This window comes from Asterias rubens, chromosome 13, assembly GCF_902459465.1.
Source record: "Asterias rubens chromosome 13, eAstRub1.3, whole genome shotgun sequence".
Lineage (NCBI taxonomy): Eukaryota > Metazoa > Echinodermata > Asteroidea > Forcipulatida > Asteriidae > Asterias > Asterias rubens.
Genome location: NC_047074.1, coordinates 14,406,624 through 14,427,577, shown reverse-complemented (window position 1 = coordinate 14,427,577; position 20,954 = coordinate 14,406,624). Strand labels below are relative to the sequence as shown.

General features: G+C 38.2%; 2 protein-coding genes across 2 annotated transcripts in view; one reads left to right on the top strand and one right to left on the bottom strand.

Moving 5' to 3' along the window:
- The window catches only part of LOC117298449 (multidrug resistance-associated protein 5-like), a 31,043-nt gene extending 14,108 nt beyond the window's left edge, over positions 1-16,935 (top strand). Inside the window, exons 9-26 of the mRNA XM_033781717.1 lie at positions 325-432; positions 874-1,090; positions 1,781-2,028; positions 3,006-3,275; positions 4,785-4,988; positions 5,100-5,367; positions 6,287-6,480; positions 8,775-8,933; positions 9,151-9,280; positions 10,322-10,604; positions 11,766-11,952; positions 12,352-12,441; positions 12,603-12,792; positions 13,321-13,480; positions 14,300-14,378; positions 14,826-14,939; positions 15,579-15,743; positions 16,226-16,935. Of these exons, the coding sequence (XP_033637608.1) occupies positions 325-432; positions 874-1,090; positions 1,781-2,028; positions 3,006-3,275; positions 4,785-4,988; positions 5,100-5,367; positions 6,287-6,480; positions 8,775-8,933; positions 9,151-9,280; positions 10,322-10,604; positions 11,766-11,952; positions 12,352-12,441; positions 12,603-12,792; positions 13,321-13,480; positions 14,300-14,378; positions 14,826-14,939; positions 15,579-15,743; positions 16,226-16,336 (3,177 nt within the window). The 3' untranslated portion in view covers positions 16,337-16,935. The remainder of the gene's footprint in view (positions 1-324; positions 433-873; positions 1,091-1,780; positions 2,029-3,005; positions 3,276-4,784; positions 4,989-5,099; positions 5,368-6,286; positions 6,481-8,774; positions 8,934-9,150; positions 9,281-10,321; positions 10,605-11,765; positions 11,953-12,351; positions 12,442-12,602; positions 12,793-13,320; positions 13,481-14,299; positions 14,379-14,825; positions 14,940-15,578; positions 15,744-16,225) is intronic.
- A 1,957-nt stretch (positions 16,936-18,892) lies between these two features.
- Positions 18,893-20,954, bottom strand: part of LOC117298946 — a 48,366-nt gene continuing 46,304 nt past the window's right edge. The window contains exon 14 of the mRNA XM_033782333.1: positions 18,893-20,257. Coding sequence (XP_033638224.1) covers positions 20,002-20,257 — 256 coding nt within the window. The 3' untranslated portion in view covers positions 18,893-20,001. The remainder of the gene's footprint in view (positions 20,258-20,954) is intronic.

The following is a 20,954-nucleotide window of genomic DNA, read 5'->3' as shown; positions in this document are numbered from 1 at the left end:
TTTCCAACAAAGTGTTTATTTCTTTGAAAATTCAAAATAAAGTTATTGTTGAAGTGCGCCCTCCCTCAAGTCATAGTGGTTTTCTCGAAGGAGACCGCATCCTTCAAAATTTGTTAAAGCGCCAAGGCATCCAACTGCTCTCAGTAAGATTTGAAACTTTGCATGGTGGAAGTATGATTCGCAAAGGTTTGCGGTAACACCATGTAATGACTATCTCTAAATGAGTTGGGGTGGTTCTAAAAAGAACCATTGGCTTCAACTCTTTCAAGTCAGCTCTCGCTGTCATGCTAATAATAATATTGTGTATTACTTTTATTTTGACAGGCATTTACTCTTATAGCTGTTTTGAATACATTAAGAGCTGTTCTTGGTCCGACTCCGTTTGCTGTTCGTCTTCTGGCAGAGTCATCTATCGCACTGAGAAGGATAAAAGTAAGTTCACATAATAATAATAATAATAATAGTGTTTTTTTATATAGCGTGCATATCCGTTACTCAGTAACGCTCAAGGTGCTTTAACATCAGTATTTTCCTGCAAGGTAAGTGGGACTATGTTTGAATTATGAGACCTACTCCTTTTACATAGCACCATGTTATGGTTTATAAGGTGCTGTGGTGCAATATGCTGCCAATCAAACCAGGAACACCGGGGTGAACTGGGTTCTTTTACGTGCATTACACAACACACAGGACCAACGGCTTTACGTCCAGTCCGAAGGACGAAGCAATGGTTGAGTAATTTTCTATTTTATAAAAATACAAATAAAGTATATATATATTTGTTTACTATTTGGGTTTGAACAAAGAAAAATTTACAAAGGCAAGACATGAACGACCTCCAGATTCAGCCCCCAATTTTCAATTTTTTTACAGAGTGTCTTAGACATGGAAGACATTGCCCCACTTCAACAAATGGCACCAAACGACAAATACAGTGTCGTCATTGAAGGCGCCACCTTTGCCTGGGATAAGCTGAAGTCTCTTAATGCTGATAATGACGAGATTGAAGATGAAGAAATTGATGAGAAAGAGGTTGCAAATGGAATGGATGTAGATGCAGTCTCAGTCTCAGTTGATGATGCAAAACCTGGTAAGTATGTTAAGAGGTTATAGCAACCTCATTCTCAGTGGTGTACGATTTCATCGCACCATTTTTCCCCAAGGAAAGACATGCTTGATCAGGCTTTTCACTTTGAAGTACTGCGATTATGGAAAAAAGATAACACTTTTTATCCACAAGAATTTAAACCTGAGAGGCGTTACTGTTTCATATAGTGTGTTCCAGTTGCACATAATGCTTCCTGCATGTTATTTTACAGGTAATGGTTTTAGGTTTATATCTACAACTATAGCATTGAAACAAACGGTGGATTCCAATTACCATATGTAAACAATCCCTTAAAAAACACAAAGACTACAATCCTAATAAAAATGCTTACGCCACCCATTCGCAACGTTACAATAAACACTCCCTGTTCACTTCCCCGTTACAACAAACATTCTCTCCCCTGTCCCCCCGCTCAATGTTGGTGGGAGTGCCAAAGACCCTGCAAGGAGACCTAACATTGAAAGTGGGTACTGGGGTCGCTTTCACAAAAACAGTCCTAACTTAGGACTAGTCCTAGGAGACACATTCAAAACTTTAGGCTAATCCTAAGTTAGGATGAGTAACTCGTCCTATTTGAAATCCACCCCTGGGGCCATGGTGCAGGGGTGCAACTAGATTTGGCCGGAATTGTAGCTAGATTCTTATAATTACTTTCCGGTTGTTCACTAACAGGGAATGGTGTCTCAAAAGATGGTCCTAGTGTCACGTCAGTATCGAGCGCTAGAGAGGACAGCGCTGAATTTGAAGACATTCCGCTGACCGGAAATGGAAACTCAAACAACAATGCTGATTCCTCACAGAGTAATGGAAAAGCAGCTGCAACCCGGAAGGGGTCAAGGGTGAATGCAAATGGTGACGTCGTCAATGTTGATGATTCAAAGATCGAGACGCTCTTTAATATCGACCTCACTCTTGAAAAGGTACAGTTGTTTGTCTCGAATTTAAATTAAGTTTCCCATCTGTCGTCCAAAAGTTTAATTTCCAATGGATCAAAAACATTAAGATTGTTTTGGGGATTTTCTTTTCATGCAAGATCGTAAGACCACTTCAAGATGAGGGTTCCACTTAACTGGTTTGGGCTGTAGACCAAATCAACTGTCACCAGGGGCACGTTGCCACCTGCTCCTGGGGCTGAAACATGGGTTACCCCCTTCACAGTCTGTAAGGATGTAGGCATGGGTATCATCCACTAGGAGCCATCTACTCCTGGGGCTGAAACAGGGTTACCCCCTTCACAGTCCCAACGGATGTAGGCATGGGTATCATCCACTAGGAGCCACCTACTCCTAGGGCTGAAACAGGGTTACCCCCTTCACAGTCCCAACGGATGTAGGCATGGGTATCATCCACTAGGAGCCATCTACTCCTAGGGCTGAAACAGGGTTACCCCCTTCACAGTCCCTAAGGATGTAGGCATGGGTATCATCCACTAGGAGCCTGACTGGTGAAGTAGAATGCACTACCTTCCCAACTTTTTATGGAGCAATTATGGTAGCAATTTTCTTTTTGAAATGATTGCTATAAGAGAAGGGGTTTGCCCCCAGTGTTTCTGACATTGGCTGCTGAATGTGCCACAGCACCTCAAACCCATCAGAAGGTGCTACCTAAATGGGTCTCAAAATTCAAAACAAAGCTTTCCTTACCCTGTAGAAAATACATTTGAAGAACCCATTTTTCTGATAAAAAATTATGAACTGTGTTGCGAAGTACATATTCTCTGCTTTTAGGGTAAAGGAAACCCAAACATAATTTAATATTTTATTCTTGCTTGTCTCTCCTTTGTTGTATTACAAGTTTACATTTTATTATTGTTGTAACCCTTCCCCAGGGTATGAGGTTTTTTTTTTTTTTTTTCTAAAATAAAATTTGATACAATACAATTATTATGACTCCGCAGGGTAAACTGACTGGAGTGTGTGGTGCAGTAGGTAGTGGCAAAACCTCAATCATCTCAGCTATCCTCGGACAAATGCACACCATGCAAGGCTCGTGTTTAGTCTCCGGCTCATTTGCATACGCTGCTCAAGAGCCGTGGATATTCAACGCAACACTCCAAGAAAATATTCTATTTGGCGAGGAGATGGATGAAGAGCGCTATGAGAAAGCTATCTATGCTTGTTGCTTGACGCAAGACTTGGAAATACTGACGGATGGTGATATGACTGAGGTAGGAATCTTTTTTTCATTTTTTTTTTTTCATGTCTTATCGCCCGAATTCACAAAGTTGCTAGAAGACACTGGACACCTTTGGTAATTGTCAAAGACAAGTCTTCTCACTTCTCAAAATTTGAACTCAATTAGTCGTCAAAGTTGCGAGATAATAATAAAAGAAAAAACACCCTTGTCACGTGAAGTTGTGTGCCTTCAAATGCTTGATTTTGAGACCTCATGTGAGAGGTTTTGAAATAAATTCAAGGATTTTACTGAGAAAATACTTCTTTCTAAAAAAGTACGTTACTTCAGAGGAAGCCGTTTCTCTCAATGTTTTTTATACTGTCAACAGCTCTCCATTACTCGTTACCAAGTCAGGTTTTATGCTAACAATTATTTTGAGTCATTACCATTAGTGCCCATTGCCTTTAACTCAACAAGTAGCTAGGCAGAGAAGTATGAACCGGCTAAGTGATTTAACAAGTAGCTAGGCAGAGAAGTATAAACCGGCTAAGTGATTTAACAAGTAGCTAGGCAGAGAAGTATGAACCGGCTAAGTGATTTAACAAGTAGCTAGGCAGAGAAGTATGAACCGGCTAAGTGATTTAACAAGTAGCTAGGCAGAGAAGTATGAACCGGCTAAGTGATTTAACAAGTAGCTAGGCAGAGAAGTATGAACCGGCTAAGTGATTTAACAAGTAGCTAGGCAGAGAAGTATGAACCGGCTAAGTGATTTAACAAGTAGCTAGGCAGAGAAGTATGAACCGGCTAAGTGATTTAACAAGTAGCTAGGCAGAGAAGTATGAACCGGCTAAGTGATTTAACAAGTAGCTAGGCAGAGAAGTATGAACCGGCTAAGTGATTTAACAAGTAGCTAGGCAGAGAAGTATGAACCGGCTAAGTGATTTAACAAGTAGCTAGGCAGAGAAGTATGAACCGGCTAAGTGATTTAACAAGTAGCTAGGCAGAGAAGTATGAACCGGCTAAGTGATTTAACAAGTAGCTAGGCAGAGAAGTATGAACCGGCTAAGTGATTTAACAAGTAGCTAGGCAGAGAAGTATGAACCGGCTAAGTGATTTAACAAGTAGCTAGGCAGAGAAGTATGAACCGGCTAAGTGATTTAACAAGTAGCTAGGCAGAGAAGTATGAACCGGCTAAGTGATTTAACAAGTAGCTAGGCAGAGAAGTATGAACCGGCTAAGTGATTTAACAAGTAGCTACATGTAGGCAGAGAAGTATGAACCGGCTAAGTGATTTAACAAGTAGCTAGGCAGAGAAGTATGAACCGGCTAAGTGATTTAACAAGTAGCTAGGCAGAGAAGTATGAACCGGCTAAGTGATTTAACAAGTAGCTAGGCAGAGAAGTATGAACAGGCTAAGTGATTTAACAAGTAGCTAGGCAGAGAAGTATGAACCGGCTAAGTGATTTAACAAGTAGCTAGGCAGAGAAGTATGAACCGGCTAAGTGATTTTGAGAATATATTGGTTATGAAAAATTTCACCCCAAAATTTGTTCCTCACTAGATTGGTGAGCGAGGAATCAACTTGAGCGGTGGTCAGAAGCAGCGTGTGAGTCTGGCGAGGGCAGTATACGCCGATCGTGATGTCTACTTACTCGATGACCCTCTGAGCGCGGTCGACTCTCACGTTGGATTGCATATCTTCAATGAGTGCATCAAGGGCGCCCTCAATGGAAAAACAATTTTTTTTGTCACTCATCAACTTCAGGTAACGTCAACGTTTTTAATGCCATTTGACATTGACATTGACGCTTAGAGTAATTACCAAACGTCATAAACCTTCCCTCTGAATCATTAAGTAATGTGATCTTCTTGACAGTATCTCAAAGACTGCGACATTATCTTGACCATGAGCCAAGGTAGCATCAAGGAGAGAGGTACCCATGAGGAGTTGATGGTCGATGGGACGGAGTACAGTCGTCTCATCCAGAAGCATCATGCTAAGGCAGAGACTGAAGACAATAACAATACTGACGATCTCGAAGGAGACGGTGAAGCCGGATCCAAGTTTCAGAGAAGTCTCAGCACAATGTCTTCAAGGAGTAACGCTAGTACTGCATCTCAGACGTCAGAGGACAGGGTAGAGGGTAAGGAAAAACAATCGGCATTCAATACATGTACAGGGTGTCGCAAAAAAATATATATACACTTTTTAAAATGGCTGCCGAATAAAGAATTAACCCTTTACAAAAGTGAGCAGTGCTCACCCAAACACAAATTATTTTCAGACTTTTTGGTGTCTTATGAAAGTTGAATCCATAAGCTATCCATACACCTAAACCTTTTCCCCCAGAATCATATATTTTTTATTCGGCAGCCATCTCAAAAGTGTATAGTTTCTTTTTGAGACACGCGGTAGTTACAGGATAAAACATCTTTTTTGTTTGATTAGATGATCTTTCTAACCTCCCTTGCAAATCATCGACTAAACCTCATCATAACTGTTGACTGCCACATGCCGCTGTGCAAGACATCGATTGGAAGAACATTGGTCAATGTCTACATCAAGGCTGCATGGCTACATTGAGTTTAGTCTTAAAGGATTTGGGTGCTTTTTCAAAATGTCCATAGATTTACATTAAACTTACAGGGTTTGAAGATAATGATAGTGGAAAGCTTCCTTTCAAATATTACTTACTGAGTTGCTGTAGTTTTTGAGAAATGAGTAAAAAAAAGTCATGAAAGTACGTTTGTAAATGATTAAAATAATTTTCGTCTCATGAGACGAAAACAATTTTCATGATATTGTTTTACTAATTTCCCAAAAACTACAGCACCTCAGCACATAATATTTTCAGGGAAGCTTTCTACTATCATTATCTCCAAACTGTGTAAGTTTAGTGTAAATCTGTGGACATTGTGTTTTTTGTCCTACAAAAGTTACATAGACCCTTTAAATGAGTCTAGTGTAATGCAGTCACGGATGTGGACGGGGAGGTTGTTCCAGAGAAGGGAGCGAACACTGATAACCAATTCCTCTATTTTCAATCTGTTTTTTTTTTGTAGATGGCAAATTAGTAGAAGCTGAAGATCGATCAGCAGGTACCGTTGGTTGGGTGACGTATAAAGGATACGCTAAAGCTGCAGGTGGGTACGCCATGGTGTTTCTAGCTTTCTTGACGTACATTCTTGTCATCGGGGGTCTGAACTTCAACAATTGGTGGCTGTCGTTCTGGCTGAATCAAGGAAATGGAACAGAGGTACGTTAAAGCCCAGTTCATAGTCCCTGCGAATGTGGACGCAATACAAATTTTGACTTCACAAATACACAACTCCAGCAAAATAGTCGAAAAATAGTCGATAGTGCGAAAACAGCCATGTGACAAAATATATGCTTCGCATTCGCAGGAAGTTTGAACCGGGCTTGATAGTTGTAAGTCATTGCAGTACCCACTGCTAACATAAAGAATTAGACCAGGGTAGCTCAGTGATCTATTGGTACCCGCTGCTAACACAAAGAATTAGACCAGGGTAGCTCAGTGATCTATTGGTACCCGCTGCTAACACAAAGAATTAGACCAGGGTAGCTCAGTGATCTATTGGTACCCGCTGCTAACACAAAGAATTAGACCAGGGTAGCTCAGTGATCTATTGGTACCCGCTGCTAACACAAAGAATTAGACCAGGGTAGCTCAGTGATCTATTGGTACCCGCTGCTAACACAACGAATTAGACCAGGGTAGCTCAGTGATCTATTGGTAAGACATCTGCATGGGTTTTCCCCTGGAATCATTCTCCGGGGTTTTCCCATACAGCTAAAACTAAAACTTCTTTCCTTGTCTTCTCCCCATTGGGTTCTTGGCTAGTATAGTGATTAAGTTTCCTTGTCTTATCTCCATTGGGTTCTTGGCTAGTATAGTGATTAAGTTTCCTTGTCTTATTTCCATTGGGTTCTTGGCTAGTATAGTGATTAAGTTTCCTTGTCTTATTTCCATTGGGTTCTTGGCTAGTATAGTGATTAAGTTTGCTTGTCTTCTCTCCATTGGGTTCTTGGCTAGTGCAGTGATTAAGTTTCCTTGTCTTATCTCCATTGGGTTCTTGGCTAGTATAGTGATTAAGTTTCCTTGTCTTATCTCCATTGGGTTCTTGGCTAGTACAGTGATTAAGTTTCCTTGTCTTATTTCCATTGGGTTCTTGGCTAGTACAGTGATTAAGTTTCCTTGCCTTCTTCCCATTGGGTTCTTGGCTAGTGCAGTGATTAAGTTTCCTTGCCTTCTTCCCATTGGGTTCTTGGCTAGTGCAGTGATTAAGTTTCCTTGTCTTATTTCCATTGGGTTCTTGGCTAGTATAGTGATTAAGTTTCCTTGTCTTATCTCCATTGGGTTCTTGGCTAGTACAGTGATTAAGTTTGCTTGCCTTCTCTCCATTGGGTTCTTGGCTAGTACAGTGATTAAGTTTCCTTGTCTTATCTCCATTGGGTTCTTGGCTAGTACAGTGATTAAGTTTCCTTGTCTTATTTCCATTGGGTTCTTGGCTAGTATAGTGATTAAGTTTCCTTGTCTTATTTCCATTGGGTTCTTGGCTAGTATAGTGATTAAGTTTCCTTGTCTTATTTCCATTGGGTTCTTGGCTAGTATAGTGATTAAGTTTCCTTGTCTTATCTCCATTGGGTTCTTGGCTAGTACAGTGATTAAGTTTCCTTGTCTTATTTCCATTGGGTTCTTGGCTAGTATAGTGATTAAGTTTCCTTGTCTTATCTCCATTGGGTTCTTGGCTAGTACAGTGATTAAGTTTCCTTGTCTTATTTCCATTGGGTTCTTGGCTAGTACAGTGATTAAGTTTCCTTGTCTTATCTCCATTGGGTTCTTGGCTAGTACAGTGATTAAGTTTCCTTGTCTTATCTCCATTGGGTTCTTGGCTAGTACAGTGATTAAGTTTCCTTGTCTTATCTCCATTGGGTTCTTGGCTAGTACAGTGATTAAGTTTCCTTGTCTTATTTCCATTGGGTTCTTGGCTAGTATAGTGATTAAGTTTCCTTGTCTTATCTCCATTGGGTTCTTGGCTAGTACAGTGATTAAGTTTCCTTTTCTGAGAGCCCTTGGCTTCACAACCACAATTAAAGACACTGGACACTATTGGTAATTGTCAAAGACTAGTCTTTATAGTTGGTGTATCTCAACATATGCATAAAATAACAAACCTGTAAAAAATTAAGCTCATTTGGTCCTCAAAGTTGTGAGATATTAATGAAAAAACACCCTTGTCGCACCATGGTCACACAAAGTTTTGTGCTTTCAGATGCTTGATTTTGAGACCTCAAATTCTGAGTTCTCAAAATAAAATTTGTGGAAAATTACTTCTTTCTTGAAATCTACGCCACTTCAGAGGGAGCTGTTTCTCACAATGTTTTATACTATCAACCTCTCCCCTTTACTCGTAATCAAGAAAGGTTTTATGATATTAATTATTTTGAGTAATTACCAATAGTGTCCGCTGCCTTTAAAAAATGAAAAACGAATACTTAATAACTTTTGACCATACTATTTGTTGACAGATAGAAGTAAACTCCACAGACCCTAACGAGCCCCCAACAACGATTCTAATAGGAAGTATATCGGACAATCCTCAGCTGAACTTCTACATGTTAATCTATGGTGTCACTCTTATTGGTACACTTGTATTTGGTGCCTTAAAAAGTGGAGTTCTCATGAAGGTAATTTAACATATTTAAATATTTGAGTTGAGTGCGAAATTTTCTATTTCTCAAACACAATGTCACCTCAGAAGGAGCCGTTTGTCACCATGTTGAATACTATGAACAGCTCTCCATTGCTCGTTACCAAGTCAGTTTTTGTGCTAACAATGTTTTGAGTACCATTAGTGCCCAGTGCCTTTAAGCCAATTCTCTTTTTTATCATTCTCTAATTCAGATTCTTTTGAAGGCTTCATCAACGATGCACGACACTGTCTTCATCAAGGTGTTCCAAAGCCCCATGAGTTTCTTTGACACTACCCCGACAGGACGGATCCTTAATCGATTCTCTAAGGATTTAGATGAAGGTAGGCTTGTCTTTAATATAGGTTTTCCCGACCAATTTCACCAGCAACCAGAGCTGGTCAACCATTTAATTTCATCAAGTGTACAGGTAGCCGAAATTCAAGTTAAAGCAATCGCACAACATCGGTAAACAGTATTGTCCAAAGGCCAACACTTCGTGTATCACAACTTATATATAAAATGACAAACCTGTGAAAATTTAGGCTTAAAGGGTCTGTATATGTGTTGCAATGACTTTGAAAATTAATAACAAAAACTTAATTCTAGAAGGATTTGGATAAGTGTAGGCAATAGTGGCTTTCTTGACTATTATTAATAATAACTAGTTCTTATATAGCGCATCTTACATGTAGGCAATAGTGGCTTTCTTGACTATTATTAATAATAACTAGTTCTTATATAGCGCATCTTAGGCAATAGTGGCTTTCTTGACTATTATTAATAATAACTAGTTCTTATATAGGGCATCTTAGGCAATAGTGGCTTTCTTGACTATTATTAATAATAACTAGTTCTTATATAGGGCATCTTAGGCAATAGTGGCTTTCTTGACTATTATTAATAATAACTAGTTCTTATATAGCGCATCTTACATGTACATTAACCGTATCAATGTGCTTTACATTAGTGTTTTAGGGTGGATTTCACAAAGAGTTAAAACTAGTCTTATCTCAACTTAGGACTAGCCTTTATGTAAGTTTTTAATAACTCCTACAAGAGTCCTAGGACTATCTTTGTGAAATTGACCTCAGGTGACCGGGCCAATAACATTCCATTAATCTTGTTCAGCTCCCTGGGGAGTATACAGCCCTGAGCTGCTCAGAAAGCTTTGTCAAACGGAATATCAACCACTACTGTTTCTCCCCCTGGGTAAAGAGAGTCAATTATAGTAAAGCATCTTTCTCAAGGACACAAGTTTCATGACCGGGATTCAAACCCACACCCAGATGAGTTAACCATCAGAACTTAAATATGATGCTCTAAACCACTCGACCATGACACTATAACAATTTTGTCATCGTTTTTATTTTTCTTGACTACAGTCGATGTTCAACTTCCGACTAACTTGGAGCTGTTTACGCAGAACACTTTCCTCATCTTGTTTGCTCTGATCACAATCTGCATCATCTTCCCTTGGTTCTTGATCGCCATGGTTCCAATAGCTTTCTTCTTCGGAGTCATCTTGTATTATTACCGCCAAGGGGTGCGTGACATTAAACGAATCGAGAACATAACTCGGTCACCGTGGTTCTCACATATCATGGCCACGGTACAGGGTCTTAACACCATACATGCTTACGACAAGACGGAACAATTCATCAACAAGTGAGTCATTTCTTGTGAAACATCAGAAAAATCTTTAAAACATTGTAAAATCTTTAAATGCGTTTCCTAGTTTCACTGGATTCTAAACTTGATGCAAACTGGTTGTCATTAGGTTTGGGGCGTTTAGCCAGTTAATTGTTTAACCAGTTTTAAAGGATTTGGGTACCTTTTCAAGATGTCCATAGATTTACATTAAACTTACGGGGTTTGAAGATTATGATAGTTGAAAGCTTCCCTTCAAATATTACTTACTGAGGGGCTGTAGTTTTTGAGAAATGGGTAAAACAATGTCATGAAAATACGTTTGTAGATGATTAAAATAATTTTCGTCTCTTGAGACGAAAACTATTTTCATGACATTGTTTAACTCATTTCCCCAAAACTACCGCACCTCAGCACGTAATATTTTCAGGGAAGCTTTCTACTGTCATTATCTTCAAACTGTGTAAGTTTAGTGTAAATCTGTGGACATCTTGAAAAGGTACCCAAATGTGTTTTTTGTCCTACAAAAGTTACATAGACCCTTTAAAACTTTGCATGGAATGAGTATCAGGTGAGGTTTGCACCATTTGTTGGTTCTGAGCAGAACAGGTGGTTGACAACTCATTGTTTTGATCAATATGCTTTGATGACAATCCTGAAGACGATCATTGATCAAATTTCACCCTGAAAGAGTTTCAGAAAAAAATAACATTTTACACCATTTTAACGTGATATTAGAGACTTTCTGTTTATTTTTCATCTCAGATTCAATTTTTTTTGGGGGAAAACTGATATAATTTGCCATAACCACATTACTTCAAAAAAGGATTTTCTAAATTCTTTATCCTTTCGAAAGCTGCTGTAGACTTCTAACTAATAATAAAAGTGATTACCAAACATATACCTTCCCTTTAAGTAAAACACAATGTAATGACAATGGGAGACTTTCTGGGACGATAGAGGGCAGCAGACTTACCGGGTAAATCCATTGTTCTCAGAATTATGCGCATGTTCAGAACTACGTAAACAATGGAAATTTACCCGGTATGTCTGCTGCCGCCTAGCGTTGGAAAGTCTCCTATTGTAAACTCACGCATAGCATAAGTGTTGTTTTAGGACATACAACGTTTTTGCACCAAACACAATGATAATCATAATGTCTTTATCTTACACCACCAGATACATCCATCTTCTAGACACCAACGCTCATCCTTACTTGACGTTCCGTGTAGCCTCTCGTTGGGCTGGTCAGCGGCTAGAGTTACTGGTCATCACAGCCTCGTTGTTGACCAATCTATTTGTGGTCTTCTCTTATGGTATTGTTTCACCTGCTCTAGCTGGACTGGCTGTGTCCTATACTATACAGGTAAGAACAATAACAGTGGTGAATTACATGGATGTGCTTTCTGCGTTTTTTCATCGGAAATCCCTTTTTTTAAACCCCAAATTTTCAAATGTTTCCCATGGCAACATAGAATATCTCATGCATATACCTTGCAGGAAAATAATGGATGTTTAAGCGCCTTGAGCATTATACGCCTCTCTTAATATTTATGCATGACGTCATAATTCTAACCCAAAATGAGGCTATTGGGGCAAGTCCCCCATCACTTGAGGTGGCTGCGCCTATCGACCCATTTTGGGTTACCATGTTACGTACCTCCTGCATAAATATTAAGAGAGGCGTATTGAGTGACGGATATGAGTGCTATTGACATGCAGTGTATATCTATATTTATTATATCATTATTTCTACTCGTTTCAGATTACAGGATTGCTTCAGATTACAGTCTTAATGGCTTCAGAAACCGAGGCAAGATTTACATCAGTGGAACGAATTCTCAGCTATACAAGGGTGAGTAGGTCAAAGGGAAGAGAGGAGGGGTTTTGGAACCTAGCAAAAGCTGTCAGTAAAGCCGGCCACAGGTCGACCTTGCATCAACAAAAAACAGTCGATGAGGGCTAAGACCATCGGGAACTTTTTAGTTAAAAAAGTTCTTTTCCCTTTTAATTCAGGTTCTGAAATCCGAAGCCCCGGCTCATATCAAAGAAACCAAACCAGACGATGACTGGCCGCAGCAAGGAACCATCGAATTCAAGAAGTATAAGATGCGTTACCGTGACAACCTACCGTTGGTAATCAAGGGGATTGATTGTCATGTACGACCCAAAGAGAAAATCGGCATTGTGGGAAGAACTGGCTCTGGTAAGATATAATGGTTTATTGGATTGGTCATCAATTTATTTTGATGCATTTATTTCCATACTCTTGTGAAAAGATACGTTTGGTAATCACTCTCTTAAAATGAATGGCAATAAAAACCTTGGGTTATAAGCCAACAGCAGCTTTCGATAGTATAAAGCATTCTGAGAATTATTTCACTTTGAAGAAATGTGGTTATGGACAAAAATATATATCGGTTTTTATCCTCCAAAATTTGAATCTGAGAAGCGTTACTGACAGTTACGTCTCTGAGATTGTGTATTCTAAGTTTGAATTATTCTTTGTGCATGGACATAACTGCTCCGGGTTTTCAGCAACATCTCAAAAAGGCAGACACCTTCCTTTTGAAATGAAATTTTCACAGGTTAGTTTTATTGTATATATCTTTATTTGCAGGGATTAAAATCGAACGGTTCCAAAACTCAAAGGTATACTTTCCATTTAAACAACTTTATTGCATGCATTGCAAAAAATTATAAAAAATAACAACTTAATGTTTCGTAACCACAGGTAAATCGTCTCTCGGTGTGGCTCTATTCCGATTGGTCGAGGCAGCAGCAGGTGAAATCTTTATTGACGGTGTGAATATAGCGACAATCGGACTGAAAGATCTACGCACCAAGCTTTCCATTATTCCTCAAGATCCAGTACTATTTAAAGGAACAGTCAGGTAAAAAATCAAACTGAGCATCATTCATTTGGGACGAACTTCCAAACTGCCTTTTCTTTTTTTGCTGTTTCCCGCCTATTGAACGGTCTTCCTGTCCCCATTAAAAACGCTAAGACTTTCTGTCTTTCAATAAGGGTCTCAAGACGCACCTGTTCTCCAATCTGTAACTGGTTGTCAACATCACTTCGGTCTTTCTTTTCTCCCTATAAGCCCCTTGCATCCTTTGGTAATTGGCGCTATGTAAGTCCAGTTATAATTATTATATATTAGAACTGTCTCCGCTGTGAGTTTTCAGGGTCGCCTTACCTATTACTAGGGCTATCTATTTAAATGTTTGTAAATTTTTCCTTGATTGAAAATTTTTCAATGTTTCTGTGACTTTATTATTGACACAATAAGTGGAATGCTGCTCTTGTTACCATCTTTTGGCTTTATGGTCCCCCTGGCCCATTATTAATATATATTTGATGTGCTATTTGTCTTTTTATAATTGTACTTTTATCACTTGTACTTTTATCATTGTAATTTGTTTTCTAAATTGCTGGTGTTGTGTCTATGCTTTTTTTAATTTTTTATATTGCAAAGTGCTCACTGACTGTTTTGATGTTGGGCGCTGCTTAACTACTGCTTATTATTATTATTTATTATTATTTATCAATCCCCCTGGTAACAAGGTTGGATAAAGTTGTACTCACACTCCTGTCTACAAAGCAGTTCATTCTCTTTTGTTGTTTTTCTGTCTGAATCTCACATTAAGTCAAACCTGCCATCGTGTGCGGATGATGTTCATTCATTTCATTTCCTTTTATTGATATTTAGGTATAATCTGGACCCATTTGAAGAATACGATGATGCAAAAATCTGGGAATCATTGGAAAGAACCTACATGAAGGAAAAGGTAGGAACTTTCATCTTTTTGTTTTCTTTACTGTTTTAGAAGATTGAGATAATATGCAGACTAAAAGTTATAGCTGTAATTGTAAGTTCTGCATTTGATATGATATGTAGATACAAAATGTAATTCCTTTTTTGAATGATGCGGGCTTTGGCTTAGCTGCTTTTACAACTGTTTGGCTGTTGGTTTTTATTTTGTATTTGCTTTTTCATGAATTAAACAAAAACTGAACTCCTTTTTATGATCTGGGCTTTGCTTTGCTCATTTACAATTGTTTTGATGTTGTCATTTATTTTTCTTATAGTTTTAATGTCACACTCTGATTAGTTGTAGCTATACCAAGATAATAACCAAGTAATATTTTTCTGAAATTCATCGATCTTACTGTCCTCCTTGAGATATCATCTTAACTCCTTGCTTGATTCATCTTCTTGTCCTCAATCTTCTTAGATAAGTGCCTTGGATAATCAGTTAGAAGCCTTGGTGGTAGAAGGAGGCGATAACTTCTCAGTTGGTGAGAGACAATTGATGTGTATGGCTAGAGCACTACTCAGGAATAGCAAGGTAGTATCAAACTTGGATTTATTTTCTTGGTGTTTGATAAAGACACTTGGATTTCAGGATAGAGTCAATAGACTTCATGACGTCTATTGCACCACACACGGATTCTTATTGACATTTTCAGAGTCGTAATGTTGACAAAGGCATTGACTTCAAAATTTGTGGAAGTGGTAGACATTCTATTGGGCATAAATCCTGATTTTAGACGATGTAATTGCTTATCATTTGCTATTGCTTATCTTTCCATTGAATGTATAGTTGTATTTGGCGTAGATCTTGATGTTATACAAAGCTATATATACTATCCTTTTATTGACTGTATGTTTGATTCTAACCGGTATAAATCTTGGTGCTACAGCAGCTATTGCTATTTTTTTCTATTTGGCATAGGTATTGATGTTAGACTTAGCTATATCATATTTTTGTATTTACTGTTTATTTTATTTTCTATTTGACATACATCTTAAATAAGACGAATCTATAACTAATCTTTTTGTTAACTGTATGATCTTGATATAAGACAAAGTTATGGCTTTAATTTCATTTACTGTTTTAATTTGGTTCTATTTGGCATCAATCTTGTTGTTAGACGAGGCATATCTTATCTATTTATTGACTATAGTTTGATTCTCTTTGTTCTAGATATTGATGTTAGACGAAGCTACGGCAGCCATTGATACAGACACAGACAGTTTGATCCAAACTACAATCAGAGAGTCCTTCAGTGAATGTACGATGTTAACCATTGCACATAGACTCAATACCATTCTAGACTCTGATAGAGTATTAGTTATGGATAATGGAAAGGTAAGACTTAAACAGTGTCGACTTCGGCTACAGCTACGGCTAGATCAGAGCGCTGCAAGTGTTGAAGAATAGGCAGATGCGCGCAATCTACAATCCCGGCAAAAATGCTTGGGCCATCCCCTGTCCACTTCCCCTGACCGTAAACATTCTCTCTCCCCATCCCCCGTCCACTTCCCCTGACCGTAAACATTCTCTCTCCCCATCCCCCGTCCACCTGCTCAATGTTGTCCAGTGCCTTTAAAGATATTACTTGTTTAATCGTTGTGTGCCTGGAAGAAGGTGTAAGTATCTCTGGTGGAAAGCGTGCACTAGAAATGTAATGAATTTGTCAAATTAAAGTATTTTTGATATCACTATATTTATTTGTTCATATATATAAATTAATATTTAAAATAAGTTATTGTTCTGTTAAGTGCAAAGTTTTTTCATTTTTATGTTCTGAATGACACATTTTAAGTTTTTTTTTTTCTTTTTTTTTCTAGATTGCCGAGTTTGATAAACCTTCAGCTCTCCTGTCCAATCCCGATTCTAAGTTTAGTAAGATGGTCGAGGCAGCCGAGTCGCAGAAACATGATATTCCTGTCGAGTTGTAAAAGTAGTTTATTTAATTTGTATGTGATTGAACGTCTGACTGCCTTTTTTGTACATTCTCAGTACTAGTGTGTTATTCATGTAATCATAACAACAGTGATGGTCATAGAACGGGTAATTGAAGGAAATAGAAAAAAATCACACACAAAGTTAAAGGTGCTGAGTGAATTTTCTTTGATCAACCACATGTCTTTGTAAAAAATTTCCTTTAACAAAGGGCCCATTGCAAAAAGGAGGTTTAATGGCAAATATGTAAGCAATTTTGAATCTTTAAGGACTTGCCTTGAAGTTAGTTTTTGAGATATAAAATGTTTGACAACTTTTTCAAGTTTTTTAAACAACAGGGCATTGTCAGACGATATTATTTTGCAGGGTGCTAACTACTAGGGTGGCCATCTTGACTATAGGGAAGCTTTCGAATATAAAAAATTACACAATTATTGTAGGTGTTTAAAAAAAATTATGACCCTGTTTTAACCAGTGAAACGCGCTCAGGGTGGAGTGTCTTGAAACTCAGGAAAAACTTCATATATACATTCAACCCTCGTCATTAAGAGCAATAATAAAGAGGAACATGTACAGGCTTTGCTTGTAAAGAGTACTGAGGAAGTCCTGAATCTCATTTCTGCTACGCGTTGCCTCAATAGACCCTTCCCATGAATTTTTTATATAAATTGCACATAGCGCATGCGCACTAACATTTTGGTTGGCAAAAATAAGGAAACATAGCGCTGTTTTGTACATGGCTAATGGCTGCGTGACGCAGACGCGTTTGCGCGTCTGCTTAGTGTACAACTCTGTGGCGTTTGCCAACCAATAGGGTCTGTACGCATGCGTGAATGTAACTAGCATATTTCATGGAAGGGTTCTATATCTGTCCTCTTAAAACATCTGTCCAAACATCTGTCATTATCGCGCAACTTCGATGACCAATTGAGCTTAAACTTTCACAGGTTTGTTATTTTATGCATATGTTGAAATACACCAAGTGAGGAGACTGGTCTTTGACAATTACCAATTGTGTCCAGCAATCTTTAAGTTATGGGACCATTTTTTTCTAGAACATTCTATTAAAAGGAATTTTGACTTGACACCTAACAATGATGATGAACCAAATGGGTTTTTTCTCGGCATGTTATCATGGGCAGAACATTCCAAACGAAACGTCAACATTTTTTATTGTTACCGCTTTGTACCCACATGTATAGAGACCAATTGGTATCTTTGATAATCTTGTATCAAAATGTTTAAATGTGTGATAAATGATATTATTATTTTTAGTGAACTTTAATTTTTATACAAAACTTTAACACATAAATCAGTTTATGTCACGATTTGAATTTGAAGTCGGATTGGAATTTCCATATTACAATCTTTCGCTTTTGCTAATGATTTCTTTAATAACTGTCTAAAGAAACTTATTTTTATGATCGCTCATTATATCTAGATTCCAATGTACTGCACTGATGATTTTATGTATACCGTACATGTATGTTGGTTATAATGGAAAGTCTACTTATTTTTTTGTCATGGTAATAATCCACTTGAATGTTTGTATGTAGCCAATCTCGTGGTATCCTTTTACCTTCACGTCACTTTTGGTGACGGGCGGGGTTGTGCAGAGCCGTAATGCGTTTTGGAAGAATACAGGGTGCCAGACGAGTGGGTTGCGCTGTATTTTTGACCACTTGAACAAAAAAAAACTGTTCCCTCTGTCGCATTTCTCCCAAAAATTCTATCTCCATCTTGGTCATGTTCCCTGTAGTCTAATAATGCTAATGATCATTATACAAACAGGAACCAGACTATTTTGTTCTTCCAGCCTCTGGTTGGTTACATTGATATCATTGAGAAAAATTCAAGATGGCTGCATCATGAAAAAGGTCTAAACAAGTTTACGGCTCTCTGGGGTTGTTCTTTTTGTATCGTGTGCTATATTGATTGGAGGATTAAAATCGATTCAGTTGCTGAAGATAATTTTTGCTGTTATGCATTGACGTCATCCAGCCGCCATCTTTGAGGTCAAACGGTGACGAAACAATCGAAACGCACATAGATTGGCCAATGAACAACCTCCTTTTGACCTCAATGCGGGGGCGCCGTACTGCACTGTAGAGCAAGAACAGTTAATCCTTGCCTTAATCTCTCTTGCATTGATGACTTGTAAAAAAAAAAAGAGCCATTCCAACTATTTTATTTCACGTACTGCATCTCTTTTGAACTCCTTGCCTGGTGGATGTTTCTCTTCACTCCAACAATCTAGACTGTAATGTAGGCGGAATTAAATATTCCTTTAATCTAAAACAATCTGTTCTCGTAGCCTCTTTAACACGTGTGTCTTTTAGCCTACTTGGGCGAACTAGCAGTAGCCCTTACACACTATCTTTAAATGACACAAAATAGTGGCCTGATGTTTCAACCCTAGCAGAGTCTTTATCGGGGGCTAAATATACCGTTTGTTCTTTTGGTATCATGAAAAGGCCAAGGTTGTGTCATGTTGTGAAATCAATCAAGGATGTCCCTAAATAAAGTAACAACAAAACGACAGAACGCATTAATTTGTGGAACATGTCCCTTTCGTGGACGAGTTTAATGTTTTTCCCAAAACGACTATTCTTACATTTTTACAAAAGTAACAAGAAAACAAAGCATTGCATTTATAACGTTCATGATGTGAAAGTATCTGGTAAAACTTGTCGGAAAACTCATCGGGAAAGTAACCCAAAATTGCATAAAAACTGCAGTTCCAACCAATGACGTAAACAGACGACTGATCGAATGTACTATGTATGATACCATCTAACGTTTGTTTACCAGTGATCGATAACTGCAAAACAGCCGGTTACCTCAGAGGGAGCCGTTTCTCAAAATGTTTTTTACTATCAACAGCTCTCCATTGCTAGTTACCAAGTAAGTTTTTATGCTAACAATTATTTTGAGTAATTACCAATAGTGGTCAGTGCTTTTAAAGGCATTTATCAGGGATGGACGTCGCAGAGTGTTCGTGTTCTGTGTAGTAATCGACCATATATACATAAAATAACACCTGCGGAAATGAGGGCTTCATCCCTTGTGCGATTTAGGGAAAACTAGTGAAAAACCATGCAGTATTTTCAGCATAAAACATTTCCTTGTGACAACGGAAAATGAGGAAAGGGAAATCGGCTGTCAATTCTCGAATAAACATGGTGCAAAACAAATCCCTTCCCAGAAAAAAACCCAATCTTAATATGTTTACAATTTTGAAACACATAATAATGTTTGAGCAATTTCAAAATTATAATTTAAAGAATTTCTGTTATTAAAGTACCTTACTTAACGCTGGTATAGCGGCAGTATAATGTCGGCCTTTATAAACTTTTAGTACTGTCATCAGATGTCACATCAAGTCCCTTTTGGGTACCATTAGTCTTGACTGGCGACGCTGGTTTTTGTATAAGCCGCCGTTACCACGCAACATCGTATGTACTGAATTCGGGGACGGTTTTTTGGCAGTGTTTATTTGTTTTCCCAGTGAAGCTGAAACAACGATGTCAAAAACGCTCCGTTATACACACACTTTCCTCGGTTGTATGTTGCAAACAAGTATAAATCCTCTGCATGGAGATTACTCCAACCAAGATGTTGTCGGTAAAAAGTTTCACATCTTGAGAGTCTGGTTCCAGACTCAGATATAATCCTCTTCAATATGAAGAATATTTCTCAGATCACTGGTCAGTTCCAATAACTCTACAGTCGAGTTCCTAGACGTCTGCGTCATTAATGAGGACGGTGCGCAGTTTAACTGTGAGTGTTCTGTTGCCATGATGAAATCGTGACGTGTCATGGTAGCACGACGTAATGTTCGGTTACAGGCTAAAAACTCCATGCGTGACGTGTCTAACTGCCGCGTGACGTCAGACAACAACAACCAATTGCGTGCTCTGTGTCATTGGGGAAAACATTTATACAAGAAATGTAAAGCACCAATAGAAAGTTCGGTTATATTCAATTCTAAATCACAATTATTTCCAAGCTTCGTGGACATTTTAAGACACATTAAAATGTGTTTTACAAGGCAGAACATTAATTAAGTATGGAGGCATCATCTAGAAGCCGAGGCCTGTGGTGATACGCCTGATGGACAGACAAACAGAACATAAACAGGAACAAGAACGTACGGAATTGAACACAGGCAAAAATGATGACAAATAATAACGACGTTTATAATGTAAAAAGAGAATATTTTGCGACCTAACTATTTTAGAATATGTCAGACACTATGAGTAGGGATGTCAAAACGGGTCACGTGACACGCGTAAAAACGGCGAATTTTTTCACGTCCAGTGTCAATGTTTCATCTTCCAAAAATTATTTTAACAAAATGGAGGAGAATAAAATTTTTTTAAACAAAATGAATGTATTAAGATCACTTTGATGTAGTACTTGATTGAATTTGACACTTACTATAATTTTAGTTTTCTAGAATAGGGCAATTTAAAAACGTACTTTGCGCTGAAAACATCGCTTTTCTGCGTCCCGTCGATTTATTAACTTTTTGTTTCCGAGCGTGATGAAGTTTTTCGTTGTTGTTGTAGTCTCACCAAATATGTCCCAATATTGTCATACTTCCCCTTAAAA